Source organism: Plecotus auritus (genome assembly GCF_963455305.1).
Source record: "Plecotus auritus genome assembly, chromosome: 11".
Taxonomy (NCBI): Eukaryota; Metazoa; Chordata; class Mammalia; order Chiroptera; family Vespertilionidae; genus Plecotus; species Plecotus auritus.
This window is the reverse complement of record NC_137777.1, coordinates 32,633,029-32,652,342: the sequence shown is the minus strand read 5'-3', so window position 1 is coordinate 32,652,342 and position 19,314 is coordinate 32,633,029. Positions and strand designations below refer to the sequence as shown.

The window sequence follows — 19,314 nt, the reverse complement described above, 5'->3', positions numbered from 1 at the left end:
ATAGTGTACATGGCTGGGTAATAGTTTATCTATGCTTTAAGAGAAGAGTTCAATAGTATTTGCATTTTCAGACAACTTCTCCTGCACTTTTGTGTGGCAGTTTTTAAGAATGTACCATAATAGCTGCTCCCCTATGTGATATAAAATAATTTAAATATTAGCCAGATAAAAAGTATATCAGGAGAAAAATATTTTGTACACACATATAGTAAATAAATATGTACATAGTTAAAGGACAGGTGTGTACATATTTACATGCACATACACGCACGCATGATGCTCTACAAACTTTTCATTTACTTAGTCATTACACTACTATTTTCTTTTTATTCACTCCATTGCTTTTCACTTATCTAATATTTAAAGTAGGACTCTGCATTTACATATATAGCGATAAAAAAATAAGGTCTGTGTATCGTTTTCCATATTAAAGACTTTTTCTCAGGCTAATTTAGGGCACTTTGAGACTGATTCTTTCCACTACTTTCTGCCTATTGTTCTTTCCAATTAATAATGGAAACATTCAAATAAACTTGCCATGAGGGGGAAGTACCACAGTTTCCAGAATGTAGCACAGGGTTTATGTGTTTAGTGCTTTACCATTTACAAATTCTTTTGCATGTCTCATTTGAATCTGAAATAACTGTATTTAGAAAGTATAATTATTTTTTTTTAAATCCTCACCCAACGATATCTTTTTCCATTGATTTTTAGAGAGAGTGGAAGGGAGGGATGTGGGGAGGGGAGAGAGAGAGAGAAACATCAACATGAGAGAGACACATTGATTGGCTGCCTCCCTTATGCGCCCTGACCAGGGTGAACCTCGAACCTGCAACTGAGGTATGTGAGCCGATGCTCTAACCACTTAGCGCCACCGGCCAGGGCAGAGAGTATAATTCTTACTTTTATTTCTAAAACCAGTCTGCTAGGAAGTGTCAGAATCAAGACGCTTATTTGGGTCTTCTTATTTCAAGCCCACTCCATGATGGAATCTCTCCTAAACTCTGCCTTATTCTGCCCTACCTACAAGGTAGGCTCTGAATTAGTCACAAACCATGTGAGAAAAGGGAGGGATGACTTACACCAGGTCTGCCAACCCAGTGGGCTTCTCCTTAGCCTGCTGGTATAGATTTGGAGATGATTCAGATAGCGAAACGTTCACCAGCAGGTTTACATTATGAGCACAACCTGCTTTTGGGGACTGGACTGGCCTCCTTGGTACCATGAAGCTTTCACCTCTTCCCTAGGCTCTCATGAAATGAGCTTCTTTTCAAACTGTTCAAACTAGAGTGACCGAAGAAAACTTGGTTCCTGTAGAACAGGAAAATATGGAAACCTAGAGTGTGGACTGGTTTCTGGAGGCTTTTGTCCGATGGCCCCGGAGGATCAGTTATTTTCACGGACAGACACTGATCTGGAAATGAAAGCACATGGAATAAATGCGCCTGCAGAATAATTAAATGGTGAGGTATCTGAAATGCCTTTAGTTCTCCCAATAGTGCACTGGATTTATTTCATCATTTAATGTTGCTTCATTAGTAATAAGTGCTAGGCAGATGCTCAGTGCTGGGGACAGACAAATAAACAGGAAAGTCCCTGCCCTCAAATAGCTCACAGTCCACTGTGGGAGAGAAGCAGCACAGCAGTGGCACTGCCATGAGCTGCAGGCTGCGCGAAGCTCCCGATGCCATGCAGAACTTTCACAGGCACAGAGACTAAATCATCCTGATGCCCGGCGAGGCTTACCTCCTGGCGGGAAGCTTCTCCTTGGCTGGGTGAGTCCAAGTTCGTGTCTGTTGTCTAACCCTAATCTGTAGCACTAGCTCCTTTCACTCTCAGAAGCGTTCCAGGTTGGTTGACACAGTCTATGATTATTTATTACTAGGAGATAGGGAGGGAAACAACAGAGTAGGAGGTGAAAGGTATACAGTTAGAGGGAAAGAATAAAGGCGGGGTGTGTGTGTGTGTGAAAATCATTAAGCGTTGATGAAATGTAGAGTGACAACAGATACAGACAGGAGTGATGTTAAGAATATTGAACATCTGGTATGGCACTAGCCCTGGCCAGTTAGCGTGGATCCCAGCCATGAACGAGTGGTACAGTTGTTTACATCAGGAAGGGCCTTGAGTTCTAAGGACGTTGGAATTTACTGTGAAACCATAGGTAGCACAGAAGGATTTTAAGCAGTGGAGAAGAAGACTAGTTTATTGAACAAAGATTGGCTTAGTCTAGGTCACCAAACAGTAAAGAGAAAGTAAGGAACTTGCTCTGAGTATCTGCTAGACATGTGCGTTATTCTAGGTGCTTCTCATGTAGGTCTGGCCCTCATGACAACCATGTAATAGGGCCACTGAGGTTCACGGAGGCCAGATCTTCCCAAGTTCCACAGCTAAGAGGCAGAGATGGATCTCAAACCCTACTCTGAATCACTCGACTACCTGGTCTCTCCAACACACCTTCTGCGTCTGCTGAGGACTGCGCTGGTCCAGTTAGAGTGGGCTAGCATAGTGTATGTGCTTACAGTAATACCCATTGTCCTTAGGGGGGAGGAGGATTTAATAGAATGAAGTCAGATGTCCTGGTAGTCATTGAATATGTTATGATATTCATTAATTCTACAGTCACTTTGGGATATCTAAGTCTTGCATGTTGATTGATCCCCTTCTTTTGCAAGGATTTGTTTTCTTAGCAGATATCTTATTAGGTGTTTTTCTGCCACCAGACAGACCTGGAATTGAGGCTTTGTGCTACCCCTTCCAAGTGACCTAATTCTTTAAGCCTCAGTCTTCTTATTGGTAAAAGGACACAAATACTTCCTCAAAGGTTGCTGTAGGTTAAATTGAGTCAATGCATGTGTGTACCTGACACACATTCAAGAAATGTTTGTTGCTATCACTGAGAATGAGGCCTGGTGCACAGTAGGTGCGATGTGAGCATTTGTTGAATGAATGAATGAATGAATGAATGAATGAATGAGTAAATGAATCATTTAATCTGGAAATGTGTCACTTACCATTGATTTTGATATAACAGCAAGACCATGCTAGACGACTCACCCGTGAGAGTACCGTTTTCTCAATTTTTCAGCAAAAGAGCATCATATGGCGTCATTTTAGAAAGTAAAAGAGAGGAACCAGCCTCCCCTCACATGCAGTCTAAGTAAGGCTTGCAGTAGAAGCAGGCACACTGTTTTCAGAAACAAGACTTGCAGTTTCAACTCCAACATGTTTCTGGCAACACATGCTGCAAAGGACATTGTCAAAAGGGCTGATGAGGTATTTGGGAGAATACCCCCCCCCCAGCCTGTACCCCCCAAAAAGTCAAACGGAAGTGGGAGAATGAGGGAGAGTTAGAACTACTATAAACAAGGAGACAATAAAAAGAAACCGTAGAGTTGAAGTTTATCAGTATGTGGAATGCATGTGCCTTGGGGAGGGGACATCTTATGCAGGGAGCCTCAAGCCAAAGCAAGGAAAAATGATACCGTAACCATCATAAAAAATGTGCGATAAGTCAGCAGGGGAAGACACATGAAATCACAGTTTAAAAAGGAGACTAAAAAAGGAGCAAAGTAGATGTTACTCTATAGTATTTGAAGGTGTTAAAGAAAAGCCAAAAATTATACTTCTTGATTAACAAATAAGTGGAATGACGTTTCAAGGCTCTTAAAGTGAAAGACACATGCCAGCAGAACTCTGCTTCCTTCCACGTGGACAAACCCACACTGAATGCCTGGGAGGATTTCATCCTGCTATTTAGTCCACTTATTTAAAACGTCCTTAGGTTTTCATTTAAAAAACAAACTGTCTGGAACCTGAAAAAAATAAATGTCAAATCTGATCTCACAAAGGAAATGGAGTGGATCTGGACAGAACCACTTGTATTTCTAAGTGGTCAGGTTCGTCCTGAACTTGACCAAAATATATTTCAACACCTGTCCTGTCCTGTTACTATCAAAAGGCTATTCCTGTAACATTATTATTATATATAGTCGCAATCTTATCTTCTGAGTAATCATAATAGGGAAGTGAGAGTCTCCATCTTAATATCTCTGTACCTTCCTTTTTGTAGGTAGGTACTACCATTTTAATCTCAAGATTACTTAAGAATTGTGTGTCCTCAAATCTTTTAAAGTATTTTTATCCCACTCAGTTGTTGCCTAACCAGTCTAATTCTAACTCCTCTTTTTTAGACATCTGCCATTGAAGTTGAATAGCATTTTCAATGCTTTGAGCTTCTGCTAGTCTCTTCCATATTTTTGGTCTTGAGGTTCCCAGAACAGAACATGCTTTTCCAGACCAAACATGTGTAGAGAAACATTCTCATCTTTTTCTCTACATGTCAGGAACTAAGAAATGTTCACTGTGCTTAAGAGGGAATACTAGCAATGAAAGAGCTACCCCCCAACCCCACCAAGAGAAGTAATGACTTTCATACTTTCCATTCCACTTCTATGCAGGATTTAGTACCGTGGTAAGTGAGGTGAGAACTGATATAATGTGCAAATAGTGAGCTTAGGTAAGGCTTGCCAGTGAGTTTGAATGTACTTCTCAAATTCTTCCTTTACTAGGTGGACTCAGAAAAATGTGTCTAAAACATGACAACTCAGAGGAATGTTCTGAACCAATAATTTGAAACAACATTGAATTTCAACTATATAGTATAGTTTTACAGCTTTACAATTTGTAGAAACTTGCAAATTAGTGGAAAATTCATTTCCATAACAAGGCTCCCATGTGGAATCAGAAATCATAGCTCCCGATTTTCCAACATCAAACACCTGTGGAGGCATTTCAGTAAAAACCAAAGGTGTGTTTTATGCGAGTTTTGATTTGTTTAAACTTATTTCTATTATATTTACTAGAGTCAATTTGGGGTGGTAGCTTTTACCCATACATTTTTTTTCTTAAATAATGCATAATGAAAATGAGCTGCTTTCTGTTGGAATCTTGGGGTTCATGAAGGTTTCTAGAAACTAGCTTTTATTTTCTTGAAACTGTTGTTTTCATGATATAAGAAAATCCTAGTTCTATTTATTATTGTTTTATATGTTTGTTTCTATCCTTGCACAATAGAATTAATGATTCTTAAAAATAATATAATAAAAGTAGAACAAGGAGGGGATGAGATTAGTGTAGCTTTGCAGAGTGCTGTCACACTGTCTTAGTGCAAGTTCCCCAGAAAGCAGAGCCTGTAGTAAAAGCTGGCATGTTAGCACTGGGGGTGCTAGCCCAGAAAAACAGGAGTGAGGGAGCAAGGAAGAGAGCAGGGAGGCAAGGAGAGTGAAACAGAAGGCACATTTGTGTGTGTGTGTGTGTGTGTGTGTGTGTGTGTGCTTTAATAAATATATTTTTATTGATTTCAGAGAGGAAGGGAGAGGGGGAGAGAGAGATAGAAACATCAATGATGAGAAAGCATCATTGATCGGCTGCCTTCTGCACTCCCCACCCTGGGGATCGAGCCTACAACCTGGGCATGTGCTCTAAGCAGGAATAGAACCATGACCCCTTGGTTCATAGGCCAACACTCAACCACTGAGCTATCCTGGCTGGACAAAGAAGGCACACTGCCACAGCTTTGCAACTAGACTTCTCTAAAGAGCCCTCAGGCAATGCTTGGGCCAGTGCTTGCCATTGGGCCATATTTCCTTGGAGTGTGTCTGGGGCTGCATGACCATGGGAATGATGAAAGTCATTTCTAGAAGCAAAGGCCAGTGGCCAAGGCCTGAGGGTCAGACAGGCTGACATGACCTGTGATTGGATCTGTCTCAGACAACTTAACCTCTTTGTGTCTCAGTTTTGGCACCTGTGAAATGGGAGTAGTAACAGTCTAGTTTTTCTATTTATTTTTACAAGACCGTTGTGAAAACTAAATGCCGTAGTATATTTAATGCAATTAGAAAGTGCCTGCAAAGGTTAAAACTGTGTTGAATCATACTAGCGGTGTTTTCCTAATGTGGAGCCTATAAGGTGACTACTTAAAAGGATAGTGTTCATTTTGAGTTAATAAGTTTAGTGTGTTTGTTTACAAAGCAAACAAACAAATATTGCATTTCATCCATACCCTTAGCAACAGCGGGATAATGCTGTTAATGACTCTGAGTCATGCCACTGAGTTTGAGCATAGGACAGCGTTTAGGAGTACAGATTCAAGATATATGCACAGCATTATTACTGAACATTTCAGCTCTCAAAGTTAACAAAGGAAATATGATATGCAGTTTTCCCCAAATAAATGCAAAAATAGGACAAAAATTAGAATATGAATTCAGTTCCAAACAGAGTCCAGATTCTGAGTTGCGGTTGTGCTATTCTAGTTGTGGGTAGTGTAGTATTTCTTCCCTTCCGGTGGCCACGCTTCCAAGCTGCCGAGCTATGCCCAGAGGACATGTCCTCTCCGTGCATTCAGATCTTCTGCAGAGTGTTTACCACTCAAGTTCAAGCGACAGGAGCTCAACGGAGAGGGGTTTCTCCTTCCTAGTTCAGCTCTGTGTGCTCCCAGATTGTAATGCGCATCCATGCAAAGCACCGATAGCGTAATGCTGCTTTCCTGTCCTTGGGCATCGATAGCTTGCACATGGCTAGTCTGCTGCCTTGCCCTGCCAGCCACATTGCAGGCCCACTGTGCTCAGTCAGCACTGGGTTCATTCTTCCCGGCTTGGCAGACTGTCTCAGACCTTTGAGTGAACAAGTGCAGCCTTGAGGCGGGAAGATAAACCCCTATTCTCTCTCTAGTGTCTCCTGACCTTTGTCGTTTGGAATGGCAGGATGCGTAGTGGAGCAGGGGTGCACCTTGCTCTGCTTTTATTGGCTACATTACCATTGGCTATGGTAGCACTGGTTACTATGGGTGTCAGCTGCCTGAAAACGGTGCTCAGTGTACATTATCTTCCTTCACATCGTGCTCACAACGCCTTGCTCTACACAGAACAACGTAAGTCTTTGACTTCATGGCCCAAACTGAAGTTATTTCTTCCATTACAAAAAAAAAAAAAAAAGGAAAAATTCGATGACTTGTAGTCTTATATTGAGCCAAGCAATACAAAATGGGTATTTTATTTTCAGACTATTACCCTCTCTTATAATGATTTATGATAATGCATCTTCTAAGAAATGTTAAATTAACTGCCTATTATAAGCATTTCCATTTTTAGCTCTTTTAAAAAAAAATCAAAGTCTCAAATATTCCTTCAGGAAACATCCAGAAATGTAAGGTTTCCCTTTTAGGGGCCCTACAATGTGGTACTGTTTCAAGAATTCCATGAGCTCCCACACACCCCACTCTCCCCAGTAGCAGTTTTCTTCTAATGGTTTCCTTAAAAAGATCCCATTTCCTGTTCCAGTGCTAATGATTGATTTACACTTCACATTCTATCTTTGATTTTTCTTGTTTTAGTGGTTTCAGTAGCCTAATGTTGCCCATTTTTGCTCATCATTCACTATGTTCAGACAGTGTTGGATGTCTGCTCTCGGTTTTTAAATAGAAGAAATAATAACTACCTAGTTTGAAAAGCTCTTTGGGATTATGGGTTTGGTTAATATCCTCTAAAAACAATTTCAAAAAACTGTAGTAGAAGATTATAAATGACTTTTTATGTGATTGCATCCCCTGGTGCTTTGAAATAAAAACACAATAAAGAGTATAAAAGCGCTTGGTCAGAAAGGCTAATCCTGAGCGGATGCCATTTACATTTAGATTCAAATAAGTCAGCCTATTTATTTTTTTCAAACTTTGCTTCAGGTTTTAAATTGAGAAAACATGGAAATTAAAAGTCCTAGTATGCTTAGATATATTTTGAAAAGTTAAAATGCCTAACTTCAGTTGGCTCTAAGAATAATAACTGTGATAACCATAAAGAGTAAGGAAATGTAGTTAGTAATTTTTAATAAAACAATGTTATTGCAACAATTATTATTAAGGTTCACCTAATATGTGGTCCAGGTAAAATAAAGTGGGGTCATTGGTGTAATAATGCAAATGCTGTGCCTTTGAGACCATGGGGTTTGCAAACAAGCCATACCCATATGTAGAGCCTGATTCCCCACTGTTTATGAGTGATGGAGTATGAAGCAGTATGTCATAGTGGACAACTCTTCTACTGGAAATCCAGATCTTTATTCTATTCACAGATGGACCACGTGGCCAATAACAGTCTGTTTCTTTCTGTCATACATGAGGGGTTCAGCTACAATGCCTTCAGAGACCTTTCCAAGGCCAAAATTCTAGGACTCTATTGCACTATATAGCTCTACTTCAAATGTCAGGATGATATCCCCCCGTGCCACAGTTTGCATCCTGAGAATGTTGCATCAGCATGAGGCCTGTTGAGATCCCTGGAACCAGCTCCTGGACAGGGTGGGATTGGGTGGAGATGTGAAAAGTACAATGATAACATTCACCTGACAAGGGCTATGTGGGGAGGGGTTGGCCCCCTGGGATCTTGGTTTATTTTTCTTCCTTAGTCCAAGAGTGTGTCCACCCCCAAGGGGTAGGGATAGGCCTGTCTGACACACATCCGTGTTTTAGTTTGTGTGTCAGAAGGAGGCATACACTCATTTAGATCTGGATTTCTTGATTCTTGGCCAATCTATATGTTTATACTTAAATAAAAATCTTGAGGAAGAAATGGATCTAGCATTTGAGTAACAGTGTCCTGGCTGTTTCTGTACATTACTTTTTTTTCTTTTTAAAAGCGTGCACTCCTATAGCTACCAGTTTTAATTCACAGTAAAATTTTGAGTTGACTCCATTTAAAAGCCTTCAAACCATTCTCTGAAAGCTTCATTTTCTTTCTCTTCTAAGTCAACAAATTTTCTGGGAAGGCAATGTATTTAATCAAGCCAATATTATTTAATTTTTGTTAACTAGACATTTTTTGGGGACTTTGTATGTGCTGTCCCTAAGATATAGAGGCACTAAAGATCACTAAGAGGTGTCCTGTCCCCTGTGGTAGCTCACAGCCAGTAGAGTTAGTCCCCTAACAACAAGACCTGTCTGGAACCAGAGGACTGCCTACAGGAGCCCAGAGCTCAGCCCTGACTAAGGGGAGTTGAGGGGTGGAAGGAGAATTTCAACAAGTAAAAGGGCAGGGAGGCGTTCTGAATGAAGAGGTGTGAATGCGTGTGTGATTCACCAGGGCACAGGGAGTGAACTCTGAGACCACAGATGCTCATGGCAAAATTGCATGGCTTTTTCTCCCCTAGAAAGCAAGCAATAGCATAAAATAGATGTCACCTTTTACGTGTTCCTACATTGTATGTCCTCCAGAAATAAGCTTTTGGAACAGTCATGAATATCTTGATAAGGAATAGAGGAAGCCACCTGTATTAGTTACGTTCACCAGAGAAACAGAACCAACAGGAAGTATATATACAAGGAAAGGGATGTATTATAAGGAATCCTCTCATGCAGTTATGGAGGCTGAGAAGCCCCACAATCTGTAGTTGGGAAGCTGGAGACCCAGAAAAGCCAATAGTTCCAGCACATAAGCTGTCAGGCTTGAGACCAAGGAGAGCTGATATTTCGTTTGAGTCTGAAGGCAGGAAAAGATGAATGTCCCAGATCAACAGTCATGCTGGTCTTTCTCTCATAAAGATCAGCGTTGATGTTCTATTCAGGCCTTTAACTGATTGAATGAAGCTCACCTATATTAGAGAAGGCAGTCTGCTCTACTCAGTCTTCCAATTCAAACCTTAATTTCATCCCAAAATACCCTCACAGACACATCAAGAATAATATTTGACCAAATATCTGGGCATCATGAGACATAAAATTAATGATCATACCATGTCTGCTTTTTAAGGGTTAATTAGAAAGCATCCAGGGACATTCTACCAACCTGGTTATTAAATTGGCAGCTCACCAAGGCTCATGGGTTTTTTTTTTGTTGTTGTTTGTTTGTTTCTTAATTTTTTAAATTTATGGGGGTGACATTGGTTAGGTTGTAAGTGTATGATTCTATAATATGTTATCTGTATATTGCATTGTGTGTTTATCTCCCAAAGTCAAAGCTCCTTCTGTTACCATATACTTGACCCCCTTTATCTTTTACTACCTCCTCTCCCCACACCCCTTCCTCCCTGGTAACCACCATACTTTTGTCTGTGTCTATGAGTTTTTATCTTGTTTGTTCATTTTTTTGCTTTCAGTGTTATATCCCACAAATGAGTGAAATCATATGGTTCCTGTCTCTTTCCATCTGACTTATTTTGCTTAGAATAATATTCTCAAGATCCCTCTCTCGTTGCAAATGACAATATTTTATTACTTTCATGGCTTTTTAGTATTTCATTGTATATTTGTACCACATTTTCTTTATCCAGTCCCCTATAAAAGGATACTTCAATTGTTTTTAGGTATTGGCCACCATGAATAATACTGCAATGAATAATACTACATTTATCTTGCTGGCTCATATGCTAACTCTTATCTCAATTTTTTGAGAAACTTCCATACTGTTTTCATAGTGGCTATACCAGTTTACATTCCCACCAGCAGTGAATGAGAATTTCTTTTTTTCCACAACCTCTCCAACAATTGTTATTACATGTCTTGCTGATAATAACCATTCTAACAGGTGTGAGGTGGTATCTCATTGTAGTTTTTTTTTTAATCCTCATCCAAGGTTATGTTTTTATTGATTTTAGAGAGAGAGAAAGGGAGTGGAAAGAGAGAAGAAGAAGAACAGAGAGAGAGAGAGAGAACCACTGATGTGAGAGAGAAATATAGATTGGTTGTCTCCATACACACCCCAACTGGGGATTGAACCCGCAATCTAGGTATGTGCCATGACCAAGAATCAAATCCGCAACCTTTGGTGTCCAGGATAACACTTCAAATGACTGAGCCACCTGGCCAGGCTCATTGTAGTTTTGATTTGCATTTCCCTAATAACTAGTGAAGCTGAGAATCTTTTCAGATATCTGTTGGTCACATGTATCTCTTCTTGGGAGAAGTGTCTGTTCAGGTTCTCTGCCCATCTTAATGGATTGTTTGTTTTCTTGTTGTTGAATTATTTATGTTTTGTGCATATTAACCCCTTATTGAAAGTGTTGTTTGCAAATATCTTCTCCCATTCCTTTTGTTGTATTTTTGTTTTGTTGATGATTTCTTTTGCTGTGTAGAAGATATTTAGTTCAATGTTGCCCCACTCATTTGTTCTTGCTTTTACTTTCCTTGCTTTTGAAGTCAAATTAATAAAATCCTCTCTAAGACCAAGGTCCATAAGTTTATTACCTATGTTTTCTTCTATGTAATTTATTGTTTCAGGTTTTATATTCAGGTCTTTGATCTATTTTGAGTTAATTTTTGTGTATGGTGACAAATAGCAGTCTAGTTTCATTTTTTTGCATGTGGCTTTTCAATTTCCCCAGCACCATTTATTAAAGAGGCTTTCTTTTCTCATTTTATATTTTTGGCTCCTTTGTCAAAAAATATTTGCTCATATACATGTGAGTTTATTTCTGAGCTCTCAATTCTGTTTCATTGGTCTGGGTGTCTATTTTTTCTGCCAATACCATGCTGTTTTTATTATTGTTGCTTTGTAATATAACTTGAAGTCAGGGAGAATGATACCTTTCACTTTGTTCTTTGAGGATCATGTTTTTTGTAAGTCTCACAATTCCATAGACATTCTGGACAATATTTCAACATCATTGAGATATTGCTAATGACCTGCTTTGGTAATTTTTGACACTTTCAGAATTGATAGTTAATTCATCATTATGATTCAGACTATATTTATATGTTCTGGAGGTTTATCACATATTCTAGAAAGCCAGGCTGCCTGGCCTTAAATCCTAGACCTGCCTTTTAAAAGCTTGTAACCTTGAGCATCTAGCTTAAATTCTTTGCCTCTCTATCTGAAATTGTAAAATGTAGGTAATTATAATAATAACTTAATCATGGTTTTTATGAAGATTGAATCAGATAATATGCATTAGTGAATGTAAAGAGACAGGTAGATGATGGGGATATAGAATCTATTCAATAAAATAGTTATGCCTATAGCAACGTAAATTTTATTCTAAAATGCTGTTTCAGCCTTGGCTCAATATTACTTAAGCATTGGTACTTTGTGAGTAAAGAGTCCTTATCAAGAGCAGTATATTGAATATGCTTAATTAGCATACATTTTGGATAGACTAAAACCAAAACTCCAAAGCCTCAGTTGGCTTGAAAACGACACCAGATTTAGCAAATGAGTTAGAGAAGATGAAATAGAAAGTAACACATTTATAGAATATGCATAGGCAGTGGAGTATTTGATTCACTTCACTACTTCTGTGCAATTTAGTTTGTTATAGTCAGAGAAACTGTCCATATTTTAAATGGTTCTTTGGCATCTTAGCATTAAAAATATTTGCAAACAAACCAACAGTGGGTGGGGGTGGAGAAATGCTAAATGATGCTTTGTCAGGACTTGAGTTGTCAGGAATAACAGGCCGATTGACTGGGGCTACGACTATCTTTGGGTTGAAGGTGATCGATCACCTGACTGATGGAAAAGCAGCCTTGGGTAAGTCACTGGGACTTAGGGCTCTTGAGCCAGATGACAAAGCCACCAAAATGTCCAGCTGGTCTTTTCTTAGTGTGCTGTTTCTTATTTGCCTTAACAGCACATCATTCAATTAGTGGTTTCATATCTGTTTAGGTAAGTTTGTTCACATAACATGAAATCTATTCGCAGGGTGATGGGTGGAGAAATGTTTAGTTCTTTGAACTTAACTTCATGAGTGCCTCAGTGTCCTTAGGGCGGTCTTTGCTCATACAGCTGATGTTGATGTGACTCTCCAGGCACCCACTGCTGCTGACTACAGTTCACAGGCTTTGGTGTGTCCCCAGAGTTTGTGCAACCCCCTTGGGCTACTAGCTGATAGGTGATGAAATGCAATATCTATCTAACACCATTTTTTTTTTTAATTTTGATGGCATATAACGTATGTCCATATTACTTTGTGTTTGCACCTCCATCAATAACACTTTTCTGCCTTAAAAAGTAATTTTTCAGATTTTCACGTTCCCATGTCTGAAATGAGTCTGCCTATGAAAGTATTTTCATTCTCGGCTCTTTGAAGCTGGCTGTATTAGTCCATTTGATTAATTCCTTGGGAAATTTTTTCCTTTAACGAAAAAAAAGGAATGCCTTGCCCATTTATCAAGTGACTAAAGATAGCTGAGGATTAAGTCTGAATAGAGTGATTACTGCTTTCAAAAACCCAAATAATGGAAAGTACGTTGTTGTTATTGCTCTTGCTTGAACTGTTGCCTCATTCCGCAGTTGCCCCGCCTGGTGAGTTTCCACCTCCCATCTTGTTCCTAACTTGTAAACTTGTGTATGAGTTTCTGTGCATTCGTAATACTTACATTTATTCTGCCTTTGAAAAACTTCTGAGAGGGAAATTTAAGAATCGAGCCTGTATATTTTTATTGTTATTATTATTATTATTCTTAGCTATGGATGTAGTGGCACATGCTTTTTTCAAATATTATTATCAAGTTAAAAATTTTAATCATAAAGCTATTGTGATGCAGCCAGTGTTAGTCTATTATGAAAACTCTGCACTTTTTCATTTTTGAGAGCTAAACCCGGAATGCATTGAGCTGTGCCTTAGTTTATTTTACATTATCTTTCCACCCCCCACTCCCCCCACCCCAGAAATCATGCCATTCATTTAATACTTCATTACAACTGAACTGCAATATGTATACAGGGTATGCGAAATGAGCCATTCTGTTTTAAAACAGATTGCAGATGAAAGGAAACCATTCATTTCTTGCTTGCTTGCTGTAATTACTAGAGCACTAATTACTCCAAATCACTGACATCCAGGGTCAGGAAGATGACAACAGAAATATCAAAGAAAAGATGTGGCTCACTCACTAGGACAGCTTTTCCATATTCCAAACCACAGTATTTTTTTTCTTTTATGGCTACTGTTTACCATGGTAGCTTGGAGTTTCCAGTTTGATGGTGAAAAACAAACAAACAAACAAAAAACCCTGCAGAGTCAAGATTGCTGAATGTTTACTATTATTTCATTCGCAGTTTGACGGTGAGAACATGTATATGAGCATGACAGAGCCGAGCCAGGACTACGTGCCAGCCAGCCAGGTGGGTTAATTAATCTTCTCTGCCTTGTTTCAAATTGTAATTAAACAAATTCAAAGAGTTGCATTGCAAATGAGTAGCACTATCAGTAACTGCTGCAATCAGGAATAATCATAATTTATAAACAAAGCATTTAAGCCTTGTTTCCAGTTAATGAGATAGAGCTGATAAAACACCAGGGTTGGCGTTTGTTGAAAGATACTACCTTGTTTCCCCTCCAGAACGGCAAGCAGCTGTTTTGCCAGCATGATCTTCCCTAAACAGTTGTTTCACCTTTAGGAAATAAAGTCTTTACAGGTGCAGGTTATTTGTGCTTCTGCCTAGAGACAAGTTAATCATTTTAAGCTACACATGCCACAAATAGCTTTAATTATCCACTGTTGGGGCAGTTTTCAAGAAAATGGTATGTTTATAACCAACATCGCATGGCCGATGAGCGCTATATGGCTGCTTTCAGAATCTACGGGGTGGGTAGCTTTCAAGCCAAAATGCATGATATGATTGAAATCTATCAAGGGCACGTTTGTATCCATTTCACTGGGAATGGTTGACACGGTATTTAATCATGAGAAGTGACAACAAAAGTCCAAAGAAAATGTAAATGGATACATTTATAAAAGTCAATGCTTGGCTATTTATTTTTAGATACTTAAGACCAGGCCCTTCAATCCAGCAAGGGCATTTAAAGCAAAAATTATAACTGCCCTAGGGTGCCAGTATAACATACTATGTAAGAACATTGTAAGCAAATATAAATGAATGACACAAGACACTGGGGGGGGGGGGGGGGCGGGGAAAGGGGAAGGCATGTGCTGGGGGCTGGAGGGTAGGGGAGGCCAGGGGAATGTCAATGGGGGGAAAAGGAGACATATGTACTACTATTTGTAATACTTTAAACAATAAAATAAAATTAAAAAATGACCTGGATCTTACAAATCCTATAAAAGATTCCAGATCATGTCCCAATACAAGAAAAAATAAATAAATAAAAATAAAATAAATGAATGAATGAATGAGAGGGTGAGTTCATATGAACATTTGGGGCACTTGAACATATTTTTTTCCTAGAAGACTATAAAACCATGGTAGCTTGGAGTTTCCTGTAACAATGACTATGGTGGAAACTCTAACATAGTACTGTAGTTTTCAATACCTACATAACTACCCAAATAGATTTGTTAACTGGGAGGGGTGGGGGCAGAGGGGATTAGAAAACTTCTATTGTTCTTCTTGGTGGTTGTCAGTGAATTAAATCTAATGTATATGTAAAGGGTGCACTCTGTGAGGCTTTGAAATTTCCCTAAGAACAAAATGTCCTGTGTTTAACTCAAAACAGAGGCAGGCCTGCCTCTCCGTGAACTTTGCATTTAGAAGTCGTTATGATCACTGCCTCCTCTGGCAGACATTCTAGAAACCACACTATATTGTTCAGAGGAGAAGGTCATGGTGAAGTTCAAAGATCCGGACAACATTTCCTTCTATTCAACTGAGTTGATCACTCTCAGAATACCTTTGGAAGGCCCAGCTTTGCATTTAAAATTCTTACTGAACTGAATTCATTCGGCTAAGTAGCCTCCCAGATCCATAGGTGGTTCAGAATAGGACTGTTTGATTAAAAAATGAAAAATGTTACTATTAATTTTCTTCTAACCATCAATCCCAAAACTGTACTGACAAGTTTAGTATTACTATTAGATTAGAGCAACCCAGTATCATCTCTTTGGTGCCTTTAGGGTTTTGAAGTGTAAGGGCTAATTGAATTTGTTTGAAACAGTAGAAACACAAACTCAATAAATGATTGCGGTTATAAAGCAGCTGCTCCCTCTCAGAGAATCATTATGTCCTTCTTAAAGACTTTTGGATAAAGGATTAGAAATTCAATGCATATACATCACAAAAGCTTGGGTTCTTAGATTTTTAAATTCAAGTACAGCAGATAATATTAAGCCCTGACTAAAAGCAAACAGCTAACAATATTTTTCTTAACATTTCAGTCAGGAGTTACCAAGAATATAAAATGTATGAAGGAGTAAAGAGCTCCAAATACGTTGTCTTTGTAAGATATGTCAGGTTTGTGTGCCAGAATCAAACTATTTTTTAATAACGTAGCATATCTGAAAACATTTTTAGAATGTACTGCTTTAAAAAAAATAGACTAATATAAGATAATACATACTCTGGGGTTAGGGGGATAAATCTTGCAAATTACATAAATTCAATGGCCTTAGCTAAATTTTGCACTTAACATTTCTTTTGTTTACTGTAATATAGTGTGTTCAAGAATCCATTACCTGGTATTCTTTTAGGGACTTTTAATCAATTTACCCCTTTCAGCAACCATAAATAAGATTTTAGTCATCCTGCAGGAAAAAAAAAAGTTTTGTTCTTTTTTCCTACATAACATCAAACATCTGCATAGTTTAGTAATCCAAGACAACTTGCCTCATAGCATCACTCAACAATTATAATTCCTGTTCAATTTTCAAATCAGTACATGCTTTGGGACTTACAGACTAAGTTGCTAAGTAGGAACATATGGTGCACTACTGCTCCTGTGATGTTGCTGCAAGCAAATAGCATAATTCTAAACTTGAAATGATTTTTATAGAAAGCCAATGCTGGAATAGCTCCAGCAATGGAAGCACACTGTAAAAATTAATGATATTCTTTTAGACAGTCCCAAAGGGCTCTTTGGCACTATCTACTGCATGCATTCTATACCTCTTGAGTGGGTATAGAATCCTTAAAATATTTTGCATATAATTTTGTATTGATAGGCAGCTTTTAAATTGAATATACCACTGCATAATAAGCCTGACAAGTATGTAATAAAAACTCATGACATTTCCACTCCTCTCTGGTTCCATTCTTGGAATATTGGCTATTTTCTCCTATAATGAATGGCTAAAGTGGGCTGGCCACTCAGTGCTTTAATTCAAACACCATTTAAAAAGTTCTTACTCTGGATAGAATTTGAACCATGCAGTTCAAGATTTCTTTGTGTCTTTCCAGACCCTGACTAAGAGGACCCACATTGCTCCATACCTCATGAAATCACAGGTTCCCTCCTATAGAGTTTGTAGGAAAGTGTGAGTGGGCTAATGAAAGGAAAGCCGACTGAAGAGAGGCTAACAGTCCCTCATCAGTTCACTCCTTTCTCACCTCACCTGCCATGTTGGATTGACCATGTGCCAGAATACATAACAATAAGGCAGAGAGGGTGGGCTTCTCCCCCAAACTCCAACTCTTCTCCACATTCCCCAGACCCATTCAGGTTCACATGCTATGAGGTCCTTCTCTTTCCCTAAAAAATCCCAGGCCCTTTCTCCAGGCTCTAGAGAATCATAGTACCTTCCCTAGCCTCACCTGTGATTGTACTCAAGCTATAAATGTTCATTTGAATTGCGTACATCAAAGGAAACAGAGGAGGAGTCTGGGGGTTTTTGTTGTTTTTTTTGTTTTGTTTGTTTTTTGTTTGTTTGTTTTTATCAGAACTTCCTATGGCAAAAAGGTTAGTTACTTATGTTTAGTTTAGTAATGTTTAGCATTACTTTTTCTCATTCTTCCTTCTTCTCTGGCAGTTCCCAGAATATCATTTTCCATGGCTACCTGTTTATTCCAAGTTTTCCACACCCACTGGCAACCCATTTCACCACTTCTCTGACCCAGAAAGCCCTCTCCTTCATGCCTCCTTTGGGATCCTGTGGGAAAATTGTTGAAAAGGACTGGTCTTTTTATATAAGAGATAATTGCTTAATAGTGGGAATCAGAAGATTTTTCTGGTGTCAAGTCATGAAGAAGCTTTGATTACTTGATTGGAACATATTTCAATAAGTCACTTCCTCTTTGACCTTGGCCTCTATTTTACTAAACCATTTCCTTCTGTTTGGTTTCCATCCTTATTCCTTTGCTTTCTTCATTCCTTCCCTTCCTCCCTTCCTCCCTCTTAGTTTCCTTTCTTCCTCCTTCTTTCCATGAACAAGAATTCCTTAAGTATGAACTAAATTTTTTAAAAATATATTTTATTGATTTTTTACAGAGAGGAAGGGAGAGGGATAGAGAGTTAGAAACATCGATGAGAGAGAAACATCAATCAGCTGCCTCCAGCACACTCCCCACTGGGGATGTGCTCACAACCAAGGTACACGCCCTTGACCATAATCGAACCTGGGACCCTTCAGTCCCCAAGCCGACGCTCTATCCACTGAGCCAAACCAGTTAGGGCATAAGTATGAACTAAGTTTTTGTTGTTAATTCTGAGCATCATAGTAAACTCAAAATATTAAATGTCCTGAACTGTGAACCCCATTTTAGATGATTTTCAGGTTGGATCAGGTTTCTCTCGGCTTCTTTTCTCTTACCTCACTGAAATGTTCTCTTACCTGGGCCCTCACATCTCAAGGTTAAAAAACAACAGTGATAAAATAGACAATATTATTATTTTTCCCTAGAATCACACAACTGAGCATTGGACATACATTTCAAACCACACACTTTGAATATAAAAGCTGAAGAGCGCCTGTGGATCTAGGGCAGCTCTCTCATGTGAATTTTGGTTTAACTTCACTGGGCACCTGTCCCTGACAATAGCTCAGCCTCAACATATCAATGCATCAAAATCAAAATTCATCATCTTCAACCAACTCCCTCACCCGCTACACTTCTTTTTCCTATATTGCCTGTAGTCATAACAGTTCACACCACCTACCCAAGCTCCCAAGACAGAAACTTGGAAAGTCTCCCTTATCACTCAGCCCTGAGTTAATTGCAGATAGTGTTGATTCACCTTTTTGCATAACTTTTGAATCTGACTCCTCTTTTCCTTGTACGTAATTACTGCTTGAGTTCTGGGCCCCACGGTTTCTCATTAACGCATCTCATTGCATCCCACTTTTACCTTTCCATTTCTCCTCTCACTGTTGCTGAATGATCCATGTTTCTTCCCTACTCACACACCTCCATGCCTCTAGTATGTGTAAGTCGGAGTTATCCAGGCACATATTTGCCCCTCTGTGGCATGTAGCATCCTAAAATTGGCACCAATTTCCTTTTCTTTGCCCACCTGATTATGAGCTTTTGAAGGTAGGACTCACTCTTGTTTCTCTCTGGATCACCTGTGCCTACAATAACACTTCAGAGGTATGCTGCATTCTTTTGTTGAAAGATGAGTAAATGAATTCAAATATTTTGTGTACATTTTTAA

At 39.0% G+C, this 19,314-nt stretch overlaps 1 protein-coding gene across 3 annotated transcripts in view; it reads left to right on the top strand.

Annotated features, from left to right (window-relative positions):
* TOX (thymocyte selection associated high mobility group box) overlaps nucleotides 1-19,314 on the top strand; it is a 305,837-nt gene that overhangs the window by 139,956 nt on the left and 146,567 nt on the right. For 2 of the 3 annotated variants that reach the window (XM_080646462.1, XM_080646463.1), the window contains exon 2: nucleotides 14,049-14,114. In XM_080646462.1, the coding sequence (XP_080502588.1) occupies nucleotides 14,049-14,114 (66 nt within the window). Of the gene's footprint in view, nucleotides 1-13,216; nucleotides 13,293-14,048; nucleotides 14,115-19,314 lie in introns of those variants that run through there. The other variant, XM_080646464.1, reaches the window with a different exon arrangement.